At 35.0% G+C, this 22,102-nt stretch overlaps 1 protein-coding gene across 3 annotated transcripts in view; it reads left to right on the top strand.

The window, feature by feature from the left end:
* The window catches only part of VTA1 (vesicle trafficking 1), a 38,138-nt gene extending 20,787 nt beyond the window's left edge, over positions 1-17,351 (top strand). For 2 of the 3 annotated variants that reach the window (XM_058834892.1, XM_058834894.1), the window contains exons 5-8: positions 311-422; positions 7,045-7,218; positions 9,029-9,109; positions 16,198-17,351. In XM_058834892.1, coding sequence (XP_058690875.1) covers positions 311-422; positions 7,045-7,218; positions 9,029-9,109; positions 16,198-16,343 — 513 coding nt within the window. In that variant the 3' untranslated portion in view covers positions 16,344-17,351. The remainder of the gene's footprint in view (positions 1-310; positions 423-7,044; positions 7,219-9,028; positions 9,110-16,197) is intronic. The other variant, XM_058834893.1, reaches the window with a different exon arrangement.
* The last annotated feature ends 4,751 nt before the right edge of the window (positions 17,352-22,102 follow it).

Below are 22,102 nucleotides of genomic sequence, written 5' to 3'. Positions count from 1 at the left end.
CTTCATGTCAATAATTACTACACAGTGCTGTGCCTTTCATACTAGATGTTCTTGGTATAATTTATTTCCTTTTCCTGATAGGCTGTGCTAATTGAAGAGCTCCACATTTTCCTTTCATGCTGAGATCTTGTTAGAGCTGTTATTTTAATTTTTTTTTTTAATTCACCTATTAATTTTATACATGTTGTTTATCATTAAAAGGGTGCCAAATGACAGCAGAGAAGGTGGAAAAGATGTTTATATTTCTGTTTTGAATGCATTAATTTGCAGAAGTGAGTGGTTAAAATGGCTGGCCTTTTCCCTCCTCCAGAACGCCCAGCACAGGAAGTACGCCAGGTGGAAGGCAGCATACATTCATAACTGCTTGAAGAATGGAGAGACTCCTCAGCCTGGCCCCATTGGAATGGAAGGAGAGAGTTTTGGTACGTGTTTCCCTTTTCTTTTTAAGAGAGCAGAAGGATGTGCCAAGGTGGATTGATGGTATGCACAGTTCTTCAGGGAGCACCCCTCAGGAAGCACAGCTTTCCCACTTGATGTTGCATTCACAGTGGGCTGCCTTCTACTTCATTTTAGCTTCTCCTGCTGTTATTTTTATTGGACCTTACTGTGTGATTGACTTATTTAATAAAATATTCTTTTCTTTGTAGTGGAGATTATTATTTTGAATACAGCTACTCTCTAAGAAGGCATTTTCAGCTTTGGGCCAGAACCATACATTTCTTTGACACTAACCATATCCTTATTTTAAATCTATTTTGTAAATTTATGATCCCTTTGCCAGTTTATCCACTCTCAGAAGTTAAACAGGAGTTTAAAATGGACTGATTGCAAGTGAATTCAGCTTCAAAGCAAAGACCTGCTTGTGAGACAACCCCTTTTTCCTGTGTAATAACATCAGTTTCAAAACAGGTTGATGGCCTACTCCTACTGAATTGGATTTTCTGCCTCTTTCTCACTCATCCTCCTTTTCCTTGTGTTTTCAGTTCTTCCCTCTGGCTACCTGAGCTCCTTGTACAGGGTTCCCCTGAGGTTTATGTAACACTTAAGGAGTTGATTTCCAAGGACATGCACTTAACCAAACTGAATGTGTATCAGAACAAGTTGTTCTGCTTTAGATAGTGATCAGTTTCATTGGTTTTGATAGTGAGCAGTTTCTTTGCTTTTCTCCTCAATACAGATTGAATTCAAATTTCAGAGGTTGATCTCTTGTGAAATAGGATGTCATTTGAATGCATATTTTCACTATGCTGATTAAAACAGACTAATTCTGCACAATTACAACCTCTGTGTATCATTCTTCACATACCTAGTGGAACAACTGAGACCATCAAATAATTTGTAACTTCTGAGCTTTCATGTGAGATTTCATGTCTTGTTAGGGTTAGTTATCTCGTGCTTGGATTTAGTAATACAAATTTCTCCAAATAAAAAGGGTCAATAAGCAAATCTACAGTGCAAAAGGAAAAGATCAACTTGTTGAGTATTGTATTTAACCTGCAGAGCCACCTTCTAGGGCTACATAAAGTTTTGTGAACATGTGTATTAATATAGATGACCAGTGTGTTTATAGTGCACGCATATGAAATACAAATGTATATACACATAAAAGTAATTATTTGTTTGCATTCATTTGTGTTTGGGGTCTATACCTGAGTGGACTTTGAAGTCTGAGCTTGTAATTTACTTCTAATAAGTTACAAACGGGTTTGTGATTTTCTACTCATTACTTTTGTTTTAAACATGTCAAAACATTAGAAAACTAGTTTCTCTTCTGGCTCTCAATCTTTTCATCATGCAGTCTCACATTTTGATGCATCTCCACATTGTCATTTATGGGTCCTAGACAGTGTTGTATTAAAAAAAAAGAAAGGATATTATCATGTGGGTTTTTTTTAAATATGTGCACCGAACCTCTATTTCAGTTTATTATCTTTATAGTGTCTAAGAGCTTTGGTGCCAAATATAATTTACTTGCAGTTTCCTGAATAAAACACTGTTTATATATTAGTACTCTATATTAGTACAGAAACACTGCAACATAAGTAAATTCAAATATTTGTGAACAAACACAGAGTATGATAGTTCTGTTTCCAAGCTACATATTTATTCTTGTTATTATGTCTTCCTATCCTAAAGGCACCCTACAGACTTCAACACTGGAATGGGTGTCTTACCTGCTGAAATGTGCTCCAGTCTAGGCACAGCTGTATTTGAAGCAAAGTATTAGCAAACTAATTTCTTCTTCAGCATACAGTCTTTTCCAAGGCAGTTTTCTTAACTGTCCATGTAACTGTAGCAAGAGAATCTTATGATGCAACTCCCAACTGCAGACATCACCTCATCTTTGTCAAATTACCCCAGAATGGGGATTTAATAGAGAATGTAACATGATAGAAAAATCTCCTGTTACATTGAATGCAATGAATAGCTCAGTTAAATATTTTCAGCTTAAATGACTGGTCTTTTAGTGGTCTGGCTCACAGTGTGGTAAAGCTGACCTGAGTATGTGAAGCGAACTATGAATTTTAAACAACTGCAAAAATAGAATTTCTAAATAAACATTACAAAGCTTTTGCTAAAAATCCATGTGTTCAACTTTGAGAAGCTAATTATTTCTCAAAAGCAACAAATAGGCTCTTTCTTCATTTTATTAATTCACAGAGGTAACTAACTTGCTCAGGACTACAAAAGAAACTGTTGTAGGAAGGAAAGCAGAATTGAGGCTTTCCTCAAATCCTTGGCATTCGTTGCAGTTCATTACAGGTGGTAATGGGAATTGGTGAAGACTTTTGCTTTTATTACCAGGTTATCTGTACATACAGCTTAAAAGGGACACAATGCTGAGTGAATCAAAATTTTAATATCCCTTTTAATAGGGAGCCTGCAAGAGCTATAGCTTGGCAGTGTTTCTTGTTTGTTTATTTTGTTGTTGAATTGTATTTCATGTAGAGAGATTATTTCTCGCACTCCTAATTTTCTGAGAAATTAAAATGAAAAATACATGTTGATGTTTTTTTATGCTGACAGTATTTTTTACAGTTAGCTCCATAATGTGGGTGTCCATAATGTTTCACATAATCAAGACAAAAATTTTATGCAAATTAATTTTTATGAGAACAATCAGTACAAAAGAGTTTCAGTTCCTCTTTGTGCATCATAAGAAGAAAAGCAGTATTGTTTGAATGTACGACTGGACCTTCCCCATTCCTTTCTGCTTGCTCATTTTCTTCCTTCCCTAGCATGTGGAAAAAGTCTGTTTAAACAGAGTGAAACTAGGTCTCTGTAGCTTGACAAATTACCATTTTTTTCCAAAGTGCTATTTTTTTTGTGATTCTTGAAAACCATACTGTAACTCTTGGAGATGTTTTTACAGTAACATAGGCATGCTTTATGCAGTTCTGCTGTTGGATTTATGGATGCTTTTGTCAGGATGCCACCATGGAAACCTTAAAATTACATGCTTAATTTATTAATGCAGTTGGAATACAAGTCCTAGAGTACACATAAAGGTTACTTAGCATTAGCCCTAGGTCATCCAAGAAGATTTTACACTAATGGAAAAAAAAAAGAAAATATGAAAGAAGTTCCTAAATAGCCATTCTATAGCCATAGTAAATACATTAAATGTAATCATTTCATTGCAATATATAATATGTAGGCTACATTTCTATTACAGAATTTCAGAAAACCTTAATAGTTCCAACTAGTAAAAAGAACAGTGTGGGAAAAATGGATGGATTTTTGAATTCATTTCTCAATGGAGTGGAAAAAAATACATGATCATTTGTTTTTTAAAAGCAGTGTTCAAATAGAACCTTACATTGTGGATCTTTTAGCAACATCTCAAGCAAAAGAGAAACAGCACATCAGAATGAGACAAAGGACAAAAAAATTAAATTGATAGATTATAATTCTCTGAGCTCATTAAAAATAGGATTCCAGAGAACTGGAGGCGTCTGAACTCCTTAAAAAAATTGCTAATTTCATATTTGGTGGACTGAGCTGCTGAAATTAAGTCATGATCAATGCTTGCTTGCATTAGAAAAGAGAATACCATGAAGCCTTGAGAATCCTCTGTTTATATAAAAGTATCTTTGGATAGTTGGTTATGGGGCTGGGGTGATTATTTCACAAAGGCTTGCCTTCAGTAAATAAATAATTTTTAAAAAACACAAACAGGTTGTCTAGGTGTACTGTAGCTCTGCAGAAAATTTAAAGAGCTTGTGAATTCATTATGCTGGGATTCAAGCACAAAAGCTGATGTGGTTCCAAGACAAGAGCTGCAATGAAATGTAAAACAATTTCAGCTGGAGCTGAAATTAAGTGTAAAACAATTGTGTCATTGTTTCACAGCCTACTTTCAGCATCTTTTAGCAAATTGTAAGGAACTTTGAATTCTAGGTTATTGCTGCTGAATGAGAAAATAATTTTCTAGTTTTCTAGAATTCTTTCCTATTCCCTGGAAAAGATTTTTTTTTTTCACTTACATTATTGACATTCTAACCATAGAATTAAAAACCTCTGTTGACTTAAATGTTCTTTTATAGCAGCCTGAAATCCTTTTATCTGGCACTACTGTTAAAAACTATTCACAAATACTGAGAGTGGGTATCTTAAAATGTTTCTAATACTTTAGTCTTGGATAAAGAATATTTTAAATATTTGCTTTGCAGGAAGAATAGTTACAATGCTTTTACATTTGGACACTTTAAAAACCTAAGAGTTAACTTAAACAAAATTACTTTTATGTTTAATACAATTTTAACATTGGCCAATTGCACAATGAGCAAATCAAAGCAAGCTCAGAAAAGAGCTTAATCTTTTGATACATACGCCTGATTAAAAAGTAGATTGTGTGTTTGTGAATTTGCCTCTTGCAGGCACTATGGGTGGTTAGCACTTCTAACACTTTTTTTGGTAGTTTTTATCACTGCCAGACTTTAACCCTTAGAGTTCATGTCTTCTGTGGCCAGCATTGCATTGTTACAGGAGTGAGTAGAGACCGTGAGCTATGCAGTGAGGAAGTTGGAAGCTGAAACTGGGAATGGCTTGGGGAGAAAATGGGAGCAGTGCCAGAGGGACACAAGTATGTGAGGTTGTAATCCTAGTGCAGGAAGGAAATCAGAATGTGCCTTGAGATCCAGATTAGGGCAACAGGAAGCTGGAAGGGACAGAATAAAGGAATAAATACATTAACAGATTAAATATGGGCATGAATATACAGGTAATTTCTCATAACTGAGATACTAAATGCAGTGGAAGCATGTTTTCTCTCACTGCCTCATTCTCAAAAGTTGCTTAGTAATTTTTACAACAGCTTTCCCAAAATCCTAATTTCAAGCAGACCCCAGTTTGGATAATCCAACTTTATGGCTACAATTTGACCAAGCTGTATATTATTGGTAACAGTGCTCCAAGTAATATTCAGTAGCCTCACCTTCAGACTGCACGATGAGTGTTGTGTCTAACTATTTTGTACATTATATGTATAGTAAGCCTCTATTTTTGTTCATTTTATTTTCTGAAACTTTTATAATTTTTTTTTTCCCAGTTAACAACAAAACCAGTGGAATAGACAGCATTCAAACAATGGTTTCCTATCATTACCATGTTACTTAAAAGTTATACCATGTTTATTCTTGAATCTCACCTTCTTCTTGCCAGTTTTCAGGCATTAATTTTATTTCCATCCATTTTAGCCATGCAATATTGCAGTATGAGTTACTAACAAAAAATACAGCAAAAGAAAAATCTGGCACCTTAAAATATTCTTTGTCTTCCAGAAACCTGTCAGGTTGTCATCTATATGTGTCAGAAATTTTGCCATGAAACCAGAGCGTATTTGTTACAGTCCACTAACAATGCCCTAATAACTATACTTGATATTACTCTGCTTGATAGCCTTTTTTTTAGTAAATTGTATTGCAAATTAGAAATTTAGGCATTTTTCATAAAGGTAGGATGTGAATTTTTTTCTGGGAGGAAGAGGGACTTACATGGGAAACAATTCTGATATTTATAATAGTAATACTTTTAATAGTAGACCATTTAATTATGGAAGCAGTGGAAGTGTTTGCAGAACACAGTCTTATGATGTTGAAGGTGAACATGGATTTCTTAAAAAAAATCTCTTTCGCCAGCTCTACACATATACAAGTTTTGTCCTCCCGTATTTTATTGTTTGCTTTCAAGCACTGGCTGTTAAATAAGTAATTCCCAAAACTGTGCTTGTTCCATCTGACACCATGGATACAGGTGAACACATACACAGTAAATGAAAATTAGTTGTTTTAAACTGTACTGAATTCAAATGAAAGAGCAGGAATCAACCATATATTCTGAATTGACTGGATCCTTAGCCTTTAGAGTAATATTAAATAAAGTAGACCAGAAACTTAAGAATATGACTAGATTGAAAAATATGTATGTTCTTTGTACATGCTATGGGATATATTGAACCTCATTGTTCTTATAGCTCATTGTGTATTCTAGCTGTTCTAGATGCAATTATGACTTGGCTAAGCTGCATTAATTTCTTGTTTGGTATTACTTTCTCAAAGCTCCTCTTGGTTCCTATTTATCTGTGGTTTGATTTGGGATAAAAGAATTGACACTGTCTAGCCTTTTATGAAGAGTTTGTAAGGCAAATATAATTTTCCATATTCTAGTTCATGTATACGTTAAAATGTAGATTTGTAATGCCTATTTGTAGAAGCTTGTTCAACTTCTATGGATGCAGAATATGAAGGTATAACAAATTGTTCTAATGAGACAGCTTATATTCAGACAAGTAAGGAAATGATTCTTCAAGTTGAACAGAAGAGATCTTTGAAAATATGTGAGTTTCTAGATCTTTATTGTATGGTATGTTGCATTTTACCTTTTTAAATCAACCCTGTGTGGTTTGGGTTGATTTTTTATGTCACGCTTTGTGGTTGCAATTTTTTTGGCAATAAATATTTGAAAGGAGGTTTTAAGAAAAGCCAAACTATTCAAGTGTTTATACATAATAGTTGCAGTAATTCCTATTTTGTGTCATTTTAGCAGATGCTGAAAGGGAAGAAGCGGGGTCATCTTCTGCCCATAGTGGAACAACTCCATCATCATCATCTACATATGAAGCTAACAACATACCGACTAGTAATTACACTGGCATACATATACCACCAGGTGCCCATGCACCAGCCAACACTCCAGCTGAAGTACCTCATAACACAGGTATGTCCAAATCACATCTGAGAAATCATGCCTTTATTGGGGGAAGAATTTTTGCCCAAATTCTAGTCCATCACATATGAAGTAGAATAACACAGTATTGTGTGGTAAAAGCATCTTCATAAGCTAAAATTGTAAAAATGCCACTGGTAATATTTTTTACTATTTTTTTTAAATATGTAAATGATAGTTGGGAGCACTTTTAGAGAGGACATGTATGGATTAAGAAAGTGACTGTTCCTGCAGACAGAATTTATGTCTTCTCTTAAATCAGTAAAACGGTGTTGCATTGCAACATCTGTACTGTAAAGCACAATTTGAATCTTTCCGTTTATAGATGGAATTCTATTACTTCATTTCATATATAGCTTTGCCTGTGCAGATAGGCTGCTGTTCTTCATGTGGGAGCTTATCCAGCACATTGCTGAAATTGTTATGGCCTTGTATCAGTCATGCCTGCTGTACCATTCATACTGGTTTGGTTTGGCTTGTACCCCTTTTCCATGCAAGTGCTTTAGTGTCGTTGACTTCAGACAATATTATTAATGAAAACTTTGTCCCTATGGCTAAACATATTGGCTCCTACATACTTCTTATTATTACATGTAATTTTTGGACCAAAATCAAGTTCTTAAAAATTCCAAGTTCATTCCCAGATGCTGTTTTTATTTTAAAAATAAATAAATAAATAAATAAAAGTATTAAGTGATTGGTGAATGCAACTTTTTTAACCTTATGGGACCTTTTTATAACAATCATAGAGTAGAATTATTAATTAATGATAAATAAGACTAAAGAATTAAGATCTCTTTATTTCAATCCTGGTGATCCTTTATTGTTCAGATACATTTTTATATTATCGAACATACGAGATATTTTTGTCACACAATCCTTCCTTTTCTTTTACTTTCTCATTTAAAAAATGCTTCACTCTATAAAGAGTTCAGGATGCTCTTTTTTTCAACTTTATCAAAGGGAAATCCTTCAGATACGTGGGTTTTTTTGGGTCTGGGAGGGAGCATATGTTGTTTTGTTTTTTACCAGATCTGAAAATTACAGAGTACATACCTTGTTGGAATACATGAATTCTGTGCATTACATAGTTTTAACCCCACCAGTCTTTCAATGGAGTGATGTAACTTAGAAAAGTGATTATACCCTCTTCCTAGACAGCTGATGTTACGCTAGTCTGCCATGTTCAGGACATACTGCAAAAATACAGTTTTGGATCAAAGCAAATGAGTGTACCTAAAATGGGAATGCAGGTACAGCATAAGGTGCTGTTTCTTCTTCTGGCATCATTATTTCCCTTTTAAACTTAGCTAGTTTTTTTATTCTCACTAATTGTTTTCAAAGGAATTAGGAAGGAGATAGTTTGCAAGTGTGAAGAGACTGCCACTGGGCTTCAAAAGTACAATAATATAGACTACCTCTGGTATTAGAATGTAGAATTTAAGTTTCAAATCTAAAAGTTTACTCACACTTTTCTTTAGCAGGTTTTCCTCAATGCTTCAGGGTAGCTAGTGTCTCTTGCACTAGTATTTTCTTATTTTTTTAATGTCTGAAATTAAATTTCTGTGAAATCCTTCACTGGTAAAATGGATGACAGTCTGTACATTCTTCTGTTTTATTTTCTAAAACGTCCATATTTGAAGTGAAAGCATTAAAATTGCCTGTTAAACAGTTTCAGAAATAGTATGCTATCAGCTGCTTAATTTGAAAATCATAAGGTGTATCTGTTCTGGGTTTTTGCATACTTTTAAAGCCAGTAAGTAAAAATAATCCAAGTCCATTTTTTTGCATTGATTTGAAGGAGTGACAAGTAACACCATTCAGCCTGCTGCTCAGAATATTCCTCTAGTTGATCCTTCCCTTTACAGTGCTCAGTCTGCAGGTAAGCTTGTGGCATTTGTATTGTTGTTCATGGACATACTGTGTCCTCTGTGTCTCCCCTGGACTGAAGGAAGAAGTTCTAGAAATCTTGTCACTATTTTCTGAACCCTCTTCCAGAATTTTAAAAATAATGGACAACATCTAAGCATTGTGTTGTAAGATTTTAGTAGTTTCTGAAAGCTGTTACAATGTAGTGTTGTCTGTCAGACTACTTTGAACCAATGCCCTACCATTGTGTATGGCTTTTTATTATTTATATTATTGCTTCTCAGGTGAATTCTGATATAGTTTGCAAAGCCTATATTCCTGATATCCTTAATTTATATTTTTTGTAATTAATACACATTCCCTTTACTTAAAATTTATTCTACAGGATCAGCATGTAAGTTACTTATTAATTTCATTAAATAATTCATAAAACATTCAAGTTGTGGTTTTGTGCAGAATAATAGGGTGTGCTTCCTGGCTATAAATAGTACCTGTGTTAAATGAAACAATTTGTAAGGCACTGCTGATGATATTTTTTTGATGTAACATTTAATCAAGGCTTTTATCTTCTAAGATATCATCTGTCTTTGATGTTGAAATCACTGATAACCTGTATCTTACATATTTAATGTCTGCTTGCATATTCCATGTTTTGAAGTGTACACATAGGGGCTAAACTTAGGGAAACCATGGCCTGTGGAAGAGTAGTAGCTGACAATAAAGCTAGAATCATCCTAGATTCTAATTTGAACACTCATGTATGTTTGGACAAAGAGTTAAGTGTTTTCTAAGATTTTTTTTTCCATGGAGTAGAGAAAATAGTGTAAAAAAGCCCCATAAATTACATCTGTTTGTAATAATCAGATTTTTGTTGGCAATATAACATGGATGTTGAGTGAGGAGGAGGTCTAGAAGTCCTGGTACGAAATCTGTTCATATTCTCTCCTACAGTTTCTCCTCATCAGGGATCAGCTAGTAGTATATATTAGTATACAATATTATAAATAATTGCTATTTTAAGTTCTAGTACTAACCACAGTAAAACATTGCCTGTTATGACTACAAAGTTTAGTTAGGTATGTTCTTGTATTTTAGAACTTACGAATATTTATTTATTATGTTGTTGAAGAGTGTGTCTGTGCTAAACTAGCTTTGCTGAAAAAGCAGTTTTGCTTCAATTGAATGCTATAGTAGGAATTCACTGTATAACTTGGTTTTAGCACGCTGGCATAAAGAATGCGTAAGGTTATTTCCTTTTTATTATATTAGAGAGCCATTTTTATAAACGATGCCATAAAACCAGCAAAATTTGCCATTGGTAGAGACATACTAACCTTTAGTATTCTCCTGAAGAGCAAGAGGTACAATGGGTGCTATAGTTTTTCTGGCATGTTATTGTAATCACAGAATCACAGGATAAACTGAGCTGAAGGATTGAGCCCAGCTCTGAAGTGAATGGCCCATACAGAGATCAAATCCACTACCTTGGCACCATGCTCTGGCCAGCTGAGCTGGCACTAATATCTCATTTTTTGATAAAATTTCATTTTATCAAAAACAGCACCTCAGACCTGTAGCTGTAACATTTAAACTTCATATCAGTTTTTGAGTTTTGGGGACTGCTGTGGGGGCTTTGGTGGCTCCTCAACTGAAATGGCTCAAGGCTTTACCTAAGTTTTGCCATAGTAACTGCTAGTTGGAAGGCAAATTTTGTGATGTTTGGAAGCAAAGCTTTCATGTTTAACTAGCTTATCATGATCTTCTAGACAGTCACTGTACCAAGTTTTTTGTAACTACTCTGAAATTTTCAGTAATCATTGTTTCTCAGTTTGAATGTTTATTTCAAAATGTTGTCAAAAATATTATAATTTTGATTGAAACTTAAATTTCTTATAAAGTGTAAGACATTCCATTATTCAGTATCTGAATAGTATCAGTGCATTGCTCCCTCTTACCACCTACCTGAGATAACCTGGTTTAGTAAGTACATAAATAAGTAGGAATTAAGTAGGTTTATGAGAATGCCTAATAGGTAATATTGTGTAATTAAGAGATTAAGACCCTTGCTAAGCACCAAGATAAATTTCTTAACTTGATCTAACCTGTGTATTTGCATGCCTGCATTCCTCCTCTCCGCATCTGTTGTGTCACTACAAGTTTGGGTCTGTTACAGCTCAAAATGTTACATTCTTATGAGGGAGTGCTGCAAAACACCCAGAGAGATGATAAAGCTCATATAGACTGTTGGTTTGAAAGCTTAGAAAACACACTGTAGTTATGCAGAAGTCTCAGAGGGCACAGGGGATTTGTCAGCAGAGGTGCAGTGACAGTTTTGTTTGCATGTGTGGATTTAAGAAGCTTGAGAACAGTGGAAAGTGTTTGTCCTTGCCTGTCGCTGTCCTGTTGTGCATTCTTCTCATGCTGCTGAGGAATCCTTTCTGTGCCAACAATGGCCTTGTTCTCTAACCCAAAAGTAGATTGAGAAATGCCTGTGTCTGTTAATGGATGTACAAAACTGGGGGAGCCAGGAGCCCTCCCCAGTTCCTGAGCTGCAGTATCCTTATCTGGGTTAGATCCTTGCTGCATATTGAGGTATGTACCATTCCTGTGGAACTGATGTTTCCTCTGAACTTGAAGGAGGGATCGGAGCTGCCCTCCATCCAGTAGATCCACAGAGCTGTCCTGTGCAAAGTACATTTGCTCCATGATTTAGACACGATGTCTGTGTCTATGCTAACAAATTATACAGGCTTGCGAATATTTGGCACAGAAAACAGCTGGCACAGAACCTCTCACATCCATATTTTTAAACTTTTAAACCTAAACGAGGTAGCTTGTTACAACTGCTCATATTGAATGGTCTGTAGCTTGCTCTGACCACAAGTCATGCCCAAGAATTGTTTGGGAAAGTGCTAGTTTGCGTGGGCCAAAACCATACTGGAATCTGTTCCAGCAGTTTGATGTTGCAGACAGTCAAGTTTGAGCGCTGAGACGCCTTCCTTGGCAGTGTTGAATGTGGTAGTATAGGCATAGCCAAACAGGATATTCCACATATTCCTGCAAGACTGTTTCTTGTAGTAAGATCAAATGTGTATTTTAAAGATAAATTATATATTTTCTTTGCTTCCCATAACATGGGAGAAGCCATTTGATTAATGTTGTTATGGGAGAAAAACTTTTGGTGAGAGGAGTAGAATATTTTATGAAAGGAAGACTAAGTTAAAGGAATGGTGTTCTTTGATTTTTGGTTAGCATAAATCTTTCAATAGTTGTCCTGTCCTGTGGAAAGAGGTCTCAGAGTTTAACATTGACTTTTGAAAGTGTCAAAGCTTTTACATTTAAGCATTGGTTAATGTGTCTAACAGAATGTAGAGTTATGCAACAACTTCATGTACATGTGTGTGCAGTCCTCTGGTGTAGTTTTCTTAAGAAAATTATTACCCTTAGATTTTGCTAACACTAAAGGCATTCATAATTGTGCTACACAGTTTTTATAAGATCTTCCTACATTGCCATATGGTCACTTCTACAGGTGGCATAGTATAAAGAAAGCATTTGTCCATTGTAATTGTATGTACAATGTTTGATAGTTTACATACAAAGCAGAATTAATAATTTGACATTGAATGTGTTTTCATGATCTTAAAAATAAATCCTTGAGTACTTATATTTCAAGTCTTTTAAGTGATTTAATGGGAAAAAATGGTATCTTGTTTCCAAAACCATTTATTACCTTTTCCATCACTGTTTTCACGTGCCAATTTGTATAAATCATCTGCCTTATATTTGGGTAAAAAGAAGAAACATGTGATGGGTAGAGAAGGATTCCAAGGAGAAGCAGATGTATTTATGTAAAATGCACAATACTTCCATTCTAAAACTGTTTTTTTCCCAGAAGGAATCCCAGCAGCTCTAGTCAAATCATTTTCACTTTGTGTTCCTCTTAAACTTAATAATGCTTGTTGTTACAGTTTCCTGTCATGTTTCAGTAATATAACTATAGTCCTAATAATTTCAGATTAACAGAGGGAGCAGGTTTGTTTCAGAATAAATACAGTATACCTTTTGTATCTCAGTGTTGTTGGGCTTTTTTAGAGCCAAAAATCACTGGATACTTGAGTTTGGAAAGGACTTCAGAAGATGATCTGGTCCAACCCCTCTGCTCAAGGAAGTTCATGTAAAACCAGTCACTCAGGACCATGTCCTTTGTGTCTCCCCCTTTCCCCTGCAGTCTTCTTATGGTTTCATTTCCTGCACTGAAGAAGTTTGAGATAAAATGTCACTGCTAATTCAAAAAATAGGTTTTGAATCTCTCCAGGGACAGACACCACAACCTCTCCGGGCAACCTGTCCCAGAACTTGGTCACCCTCAGAGCAAAAACTGTTTCCTGATGTTCAGACAGGACCCTCCTGTGTTTCAGCCTTTGTTCTTGTCACTGGGCATCACAGAAAAAACCTGTCTCTGTCCTTTTAATATTCTCCCTTCCTTCAGATGTTTATATACTTGATATAAGATCTCCCTGAGCTCTCTTCTCTAGGCTGAACAGTTCCAGCTTTCTTGGCTGCTTCTCGTATGAGAGGTGCTCCATTCTCCTTAGTCATTTTTGTGGCCCTTTGCTGGACTGTCTCCAGGATGTCAGTCCATCTGTCTTGTGCTGAGAAGCCCAGAACTGGACATGGCACTCCAGATGTGACTGGAAGGGAGAGGATCACTTCCATCCACCTGCTGGCAGTGCTTTTCCCAATGCAGCACAGGGTGCCATTGTCACTCTCTGCCACAAGGGTGGATTGTTGGCTCATGGGCAAATCGGTGTCCACTGGGACACCCAGGGCCTTTCCTCCAAAACTGCTTAACCCTTAGAATATGTAAATTGAAGTCAGTTATTAATTTTTGTGGTTATACCTTTGATGTAAGTACAGTCATTACAGTTAACTTTTACATTATTTGTAAAACTTCAGAACGCAGAGCTGGTTTGTTTCTATTTTGTTTTTCCATTGTGAGGTGTTGACTTCAATAGGAGCTCAGGCTACTGAGCACATCAAAAGATCAACCCTCTTACTGTATAAACTTTGGTTTATAAATTTAAAATTATTAATTTTTTTCCCTCAAGTTACGTCATAATAGCATCTGAGGTAGATTTCATAATAAATAAGGCTTTATGCCAGCAAAACATTAATAGAGCTCATACTGTAAAAATAAGATTAGACGGGTGAATTTAGGCTTGCTTCCAATGAATTAGTTGAATACTGGACTGATGCCTTGGCCGGTTTTTAAAGAATGATTTTGTAGTTTCTTTTGGCATCATAGCATAAAGCTACTTTGAGGGGAACTTAGTCTTTTTAATTTCTTAAAGATGTTCAGTAATGTGGTCTCAGATTGACCCCAGCTGCTTTTAGTCTGTGAGTTTATTGAGATTACAAAATATTCAAGGTGTGTACCTGTGTTTATGCACTCCCTCTTGTATTTACTCACACGTGTATGTATTTTAGGATATTTAATATGGCTTCACTTATTAAGTGTAAAATTAATATACATTGCAATGATAATCAGCCCATCAAGTTTTTATATCCCTCAATGGTTATATTTTGTTATTAAAAGGAAAATTAGTAGAATTCTAGAGTATATTTTAAAAATTGAAAAAATTAATCTTCAGAGTGCTTACCTTTCTGCTTTTTATTTGGGTAGGGTTGTTTTGAAAACCACAAGACCAGTCTAGTTTTTAATATACCCAGGTTTTCTTTTTTATTTGTTCAAAAGCTGTTCTTAAATAGTAAGATTGGGGGAAGGAAAAGCAAATATAATAGACATTTTTTGATAAGAATAGAGATTCTTTAGTAAACATTCTCACAGTATTGCTAACAACAGTTCTATTTTGAAAGAAAGGACCCAGCTAATTGAAATTGTGCCATAAAAAATGGCTTTAAGTATATTCATGTTGTTGCTTAAAAGTAAAATGTACTTAGAAAGCTAAATCTTCGTTTAACTAAATTTTATGTAAAATGTGTGGTGCATGTAAAAGCACATTTTCTCTTAATCTGTGAAATCTATTGCTTATACCATACTCTATGGAAAATTATTAAATATATATACATAATCTTTAGTGTTTTATATAATTATTTGTGCCCATAGAAATCTATCATTACAAGTTAAGTTGTTTTGAAATAATCTGAGTAAAGGTTTTACAATTTGTCCATTTTTTGATTATTGGATTAGGATGGGATTGGCCTTAAAACTCACAGTGAATTTGTGGTTGGAAGGAGGTACAGTAACACAGCTGTGCTTTATTTTACACCCACATCAGTGATACTATTCACATATAAAATCTTCTGCCAGTTAGGGCATAAGTCTCTACTGTGCCTTCTCTAAGACTGAATGCATGTGTTTGAGTGCTACAGAATTCCTAAAGTTTTAACTTACATCAAGAAAATACTCTGATTAATAAGTAACAGTAGGTTTATACTATATTATGGGAATACTTTTGTTCTACAATGTTTCAAAAATGGGCACATTTTATGACATCAGTCTTGTTTCCTTACATTTTACATAAAATTGGAAACATAAAAATTATTTTGAAAAACAGAAACAAAATGTGTGAAAACATGCCAGTGAGAAATGCTTCTATATTCAGAAAAGTTGTTCCAGTTGAGAACGAACATATTCTAACAATGTATTATTCCTGAAGAAAGCAGAGTAATTATGCTGTAAACACAAAAAGTACTGTCGTTGTCTCTTGTAGGTTGTAACATGATTACAGCTAACTTAATGTCATATAACAGCTCTCTTTTGCTTTCTTAGATGAAGAGCAGATCTTTCTCAAAGGTATTGGCTTACTTTTGAAAGGCACTGTGTCATGCAAATACCAGTGTTTAGAAAGGTCCTCACATTTTTCAATAGCAAAGAAGTTAAGCTTTATATGATTGGAAAGAAAAAGAGAACAGAACAGAGGAAGTATTGTAGCTTGGTCTTTGCAATACTACCACAAATATTAGCCTGGTTTTCGTAATATTACCACAAACATAAGTAAAACATAAAAATCATAAGAAAGGATGCTTAAGTGAGATTTCCTTTGTAGTAACTTTGTAATACTTATGTTTTTGCAGGAGAAGTCCGCTTGACTCCAGAGGACTTTGCCAGAGCTCAAAAATATTGCAAATATGCTGGCAGTGCATTGCAGTATGAAGATGTGAGCACTGCTGTGCAGAATCTACAGAAGGCCCTCAAGTTACTGATTACAGGCAGAGAATGAAGCTCTAATGCAACAGATTCATGTCTTTTGCCTAAAGAACTAACAATTTGTTACTGTACCTGTTAAGGAAGTGGAGTTACACAGAAATTCTCAATCCCATCACTTATGACAATGAAGCCATTGTTTCAGTGTCAGATTAGCAATTTCTGGTACAGTTGGAATCTCTGTTTTCATTTTACAGACAGTGGAGCTTGAAACATGAATGCAATAGCTCAATGTATGCAAAGTATTGAAGAAAGTACTGTGAGCACCACTCAGGAGTTAGAATTCGTCTTGCAATATTTGGTTTATCAGAATTGGAAAATGCTGACTGTAGAAAACTTGAGAATTAGGATGTTCTGTTAAAAATCTTACTCTTGTTTATTATTGCAAACAATTATTTTATAGGTATAATAGCTTTACAATGGTAACTAAGATTAGTGCTTTCCACCTGAAATGAGAGCATGTGAAAAGGCTGACAGGTCCACACTTGGAAGGGCTTTTCTATACATAATTTTTTTTGCTATTTGTATTATCTGAGACTTAAGTCTAAGCTGAGGGAGTCTTGAGGACCTTCATATTTAATTTGAAAATGTGCTGGAAAAAACATTTCTTGATACTTCAGAGGGAGTAATTTTGATGGTGTTGCGATCTAGTCCCCCACCGGTATATAGACTGCTATATGTATTCTCGATTATTGGTTCTTGCTCCTTCTGTGTGAACACTTAAAATTTTGTATATGTATGGTTTATTAAGAGAAAATACTAATATTTATCAGCAATGATCCCGAAACTGGAAGCAGAGATTCTAAATAATTTGAACTTTCAGGAAGGCTTACTGAAAGAACAAAACTGTTCCATCTTTTTAAGAAGCTGGAAAAAGCTTGTTCTTCAGCCATTAAAACCCTATAGGTTTGTCTCTGGTATTAGTGTCATAGAGCTTTGTATTTCCAACTAATATTTTTCCTGCCTGCTTTGTTGTGAAGACTTTTTGGACTTGGGATTTAATTAAAATCTCTTCAAAACTGGATTTTGAGTCTTTATGAGGTCTACCACTGCAATTATAGAGCTCTTGATTGTTAAAAATCCCCCCATGCTGTTTAAAAGAACAAATACACAGTCTTTTAACGGGCGTGACATAATAATTGAGTACACCATAAAGCATGTTTGATATATGTAATAATGATATTTTATCTGATCTCTGTCTTTCCAAGCTGCCAGATCAAATTCTTGTTACTTATAGCTGCACTGCGTTGGAGTGACTAAAATAAGTGTTAAATTCAAAGCAAAAAGATGAGGAAAAGAAAACCAAACATAAGCATGCATTAAAGTTTAGCTGGTTGTATCCTTTAAAGTGTGTAGTGTCTTTGACCGCAGATTTGAAACGGGTAATATGAAACTTAAAAATGTATGCTTAAGCACTTCTGTTGACTAGATAAAATTCAGTTGACTGAGATAAAATATGATACTTTTTATGTTTCTTTCTGATATGCATGCTAGTCTGAATAGTGACTTGGGGATTGATTTCTTTAATGTCAGTCGTTACTTTAATCGTTTGGGGAAATTTAGACTAAAACCATCTGAAACTTTTTGGACAGTAATGCTGGTCGAGGCCTGAGCAGTAAGTCTGTATTTCGTACAGTGTTGCACGCAAGGTAGACCTCTCACTTCAGTATCAAACTGAATTACTGCAAAGTCTACCACATATATATTTGTTGGTTTACACTGTATCATTGCTATAAAGTATATGCAGCATTGCTATAAAATAGTCAGAAGTTTCTTTCATTTCAAGATCATACTACTGTTTTTTAAAACCAGCATCAGTCCCCTGAACTTGTAGGAAGTAATTCAGTTTTCCTACTTCTATTTATAAAATAATAAAAAGAACTTTGGGGCTTTTGTATTACATGCAAAAATAAGTAAGCTATGATATAACATATTGATTTGTGGCTTTTAAGTTAAAGTTGTTGGGTTTTTTTGTGATTGAATGATCTGAAATGGAATATGTAACCACACTTGAAGGTGAAAATATAAGTATTTCTTAAAGCATATAAAATATTTTCTGTTGGCCACGATTATACTATACCTCTTGATTCCTCTAGGAAACCAGGTAATCATCAGTAAAAAAGTGCTAAGCAATGCAAAATTCATAAGCAATTTGCTTGAATGATCATTTTCACATCTGTTAACTTTCTTCTGCCTAGAAAGAAATTAGTGTTCCTGGGGGGGATGGAGATGAAAATACTAATACAAAAGCTTAAGAATTTCTTAGAGAAGCTAGCAAGACATTCTTTCTGAAAATAAATTAGTGTTTAGAAGATTTATTATAAAGATTTATTATATAAAATTCAGTGTGAAGTGGAACATATCCTAATACCTAATACCTGATGAAGCCTATTAAATTTATTTTGCATAAAATTATTTTGCTGTAATCATTTACTTCTTAAATGTGAAGTTTTGTAACAGCTCATAAAACTGTTTTAAACCTCATCTTTAAGCTGATGGTTTTTTGATGGAACAGATGGAATATTTATCATCTAAACTGATGCCTAAAGTAAATTATAGCAAAGCATTTCCATTCCGTTAAGTGTAGCCTCTGGGACAGCTTTAAATACAGAAGATGGCACAAAAGTACAAACCACTGTTGCAGAACAGTTGAAAAAGTGTACATATTTGAAATTGTCAGGAGAGTGTAGGTACATAGGCTATAACTATTCCAAATTGGAATTTGTGAGAAGCACTGAAATTTATGGCTACATTGTTAAATGTTGTGTGAGCTTTTAAGTGTTGACTGATTCATTTTACAGCTGTTCTGAGTGATAAAGTATCAACACACAGCTTCTTCTCAACTGCTTCCCCAGACAAACAAGTACAATATTAAGGGAGAGTGCTGATTTTGTTCCGTGCTGCAGTTAACAACACTCCTTTTCAGTCTGCCACCTACATACTTGTTGGCCATTCTCCTTTGGATTGTGAATTCTCAATCTCCCAAGTCTTTCTTAAGAAAAGAGAAGGAGACATCTGTCAGACAGATTTTTATCAGGTTTTCCATATTCAGTTTTGCTACTTAGTTAAGCTGGAATCTTAGTCAATCTGTTCAGTGTTTGTTACTTAAAAGGCTTTATGTTTTTGCAGTTCTTTGTATTTTCATTTCTTTCCAGGGAAAGTCCCATATTATACTTCAGGATTCCTACAGAAGTCTTTAAAAAGTGTATTGCAGAGGAGGTCATCCCTTCACCCTATGAAATGGTGAAGATTTTTCAAATTAATTTGATTTACTAATACTGGAGGCAATGTTCTCAAATTTTTGAAGTAATTTTGGGTGGAATAATAGTGTCCTTTGTAAGTGAAATTTTTTTTTTCACTTCACTTTGTAAGTGTAAGTGAAGTTTCAGAAGCACAGACTTAAGTATGATCACATTCCAGAATGTGATTGTGACAGTAATATTTGAGACTATATAGTACTGACCTACAAGAAACTAACAGCAGAGAAACTTCTGCCTGAAGCAGAACTGGGGGGTGGAGGTGGTTTGTGTGCAGACACATCAGTGCATGTATAATACAATATATATAAATTCAATGGTGAGCTGTAGGAATGCCTTTAAAAAAAAATTATTACCTTGTTTACAAGTATTGGGAAAATGTCAGTTACAAATGTACAGATACTGCTGAAAAATGTAGTTCTTAACATGAGGTTTTAAATGTACTAGCGTAGGGCCAAAAGTTAGCATTTAATTGTGTGGTATTCCAGATGAATGATCTTTGGTTTTCTTCTTTTTCATGTCAACTGTAAAATAGGAGCCCAGTACAAACTGAATGAGAACACAAATTCAGAGGACTTTAAATTTATAAAAGATCAAATGTCGTTTCTGTTATTGTAAAGTCTTTGTGCTAATGTTTTGATTCAGATTGGAAAGTGCCCATGCTTAAAAAGTGTAATTCTTGCGTACTTTTACAATATCCTTTGTCATGCGGTTTATGGAATTAAGAGCCTGAGCCAGGATATCTCGACTAGGAAAACCTAGACTTTGATGCCAAGTTTCTAAACCACCAATGCATCCTGGTACTGACAGCAGCTGTTTTTCACAATCACCTCAGTATTTATTTTTAAACACTGGAATTTTAACCAAGTTTGTTGGGAAAAGGAGCAATACTTTTTTCTTACTGCATCATCACCTTACAGTGTACAGCTGTAGTAACAAGAGAACTGAACAAAACATGATTTTCCATTAGATATTTCACTATCAATCAAGAAAAGAGTATTAGGGTTGCCAGCAGAGCTCTCCTTGGCTTACAAGAGTATTGGAAAAGTCTGATTATAGACACTGTTGTAATGCCCTAAATGATCTCAGAATAGGAAATTTATTTATAAGAGCATTGAAAACAAACTTGAAAGAGGGAAGACGTATGCCAGGGGTGAAAATGAAATTGCATTCTCCACAGAATGAGAGGGGGACAGAAGTGATTGCAGAAGAAATACTTAAAATCCCTCATGGAATGGGAGCAGGACAGTGACTGGAATGAGGTTAGAGTTGTCTGATTTCTTTAGAACCTTGGAAGTGCTGAGAAAAAATGCTGGATCTTAAAGCAGAAGATTACAGGGGGATGGGAGAGACGGAAAGAATGGGAATGACAGGGAAAAAAAACATGATTTTTTTTTTTTTAATACAGACCAGAACAAATGGCAGTTACAGCACAGGGGAAAGTTAAAGCACAGGAGAAAGTTAACCTAGTTGACAAAATGATAGCAGAATCTGAAGTCTAGCTATAAAAGGGAAGCAAAAAAATACAATTGACAGCACTTTGAAAGCAGGGAGTAGAACCGTCCATACTAAGAATCTATACTGATTAAATATGTCATATTAATTAAATAAATAAAATTGACTTGATGTGCAGAACTTGGGAGATTGCATAAGTTACTGCCTGAGAACTACTACTATAAGTTATCTGCAGAGAACTATGGAGATCTGTTTGCCTTAAAATGCTATCTACTGATCTTGTGCTTTCCTTCCTGTTTTGATTTGCCTCTCTATTTTCAGTGTCTGTATTCAATCTGTGGTGTTCCCACAGCTGGGAGGAGGTTGCTGTAGTTTATAACAAAGCTAAGTCTGAGTGATAGCCCGCATGTTCAGGCATTCTCAGGTAATTTGCGAAGATTATCTGGTCTGGGTTTTAGCTGGTATGTGCTGTAAAGAAAGAGGTAGTGAATGTACTTCCCTTCTTTGAAGAGCTTCAGAGTCTCTTTGGCAGCAGTATAAGAACTAAAGAAGGATATATGGAAATTTACATTAACTCTGCAGCTGTTGCACAACTAAGAGCCCAACAAACTAATCTGTAGAAGTTTGAAGACCTCCAGCTAAGCAGTTGATGCAATTGTAAACTTTCCTTTGCCTCAATTAGAGTCATCTGTAAAATGGGATTATTTAGATTTAACACCTATTAATATAGTCAGAATTTTTGTAATTCTGACAAGTAATGAGAGGAGAAGGACTGATCATTGTAATAAGTCCCCATAATAAATAGAATTTTTAGGAGAGATGAGAAAGGTTTGATTTGTATGGTTTTTTTTGCCTTATCTCAACCACCTAGTTGTTTTCCATCTTGTTTTCTCTGCCCTGTTGTAGAGTGGCTTGGTGGGCACCTGGTGTCCCGCCAAGCTCAACCTACTACCAGAAGAAATGGAAAAAAAACCAAAAACTTGGTAGGGTAATTTAGGGAACAATGGGTAGAAATGAGAAGATTTGAGATGCAAAAACATTGTAGTTGTAAATGACAGGCAGG

This window comes from Poecile atricapillus, chromosome 3, assembly GCF_030490865.1.
Source record: "Poecile atricapillus isolate bPoeAtr1 chromosome 3, bPoeAtr1.hap1, whole genome shotgun sequence".
In the NCBI taxonomy this organism is placed as follows: Eukaryota; Metazoa; Chordata; class Aves; order Passeriformes; family Paridae; genus Poecile; species Poecile atricapillus.
Note: the sequence above shows the minus strand (reverse complement) of the source record. Positions and strands in the feature narration are given on the sequence as shown.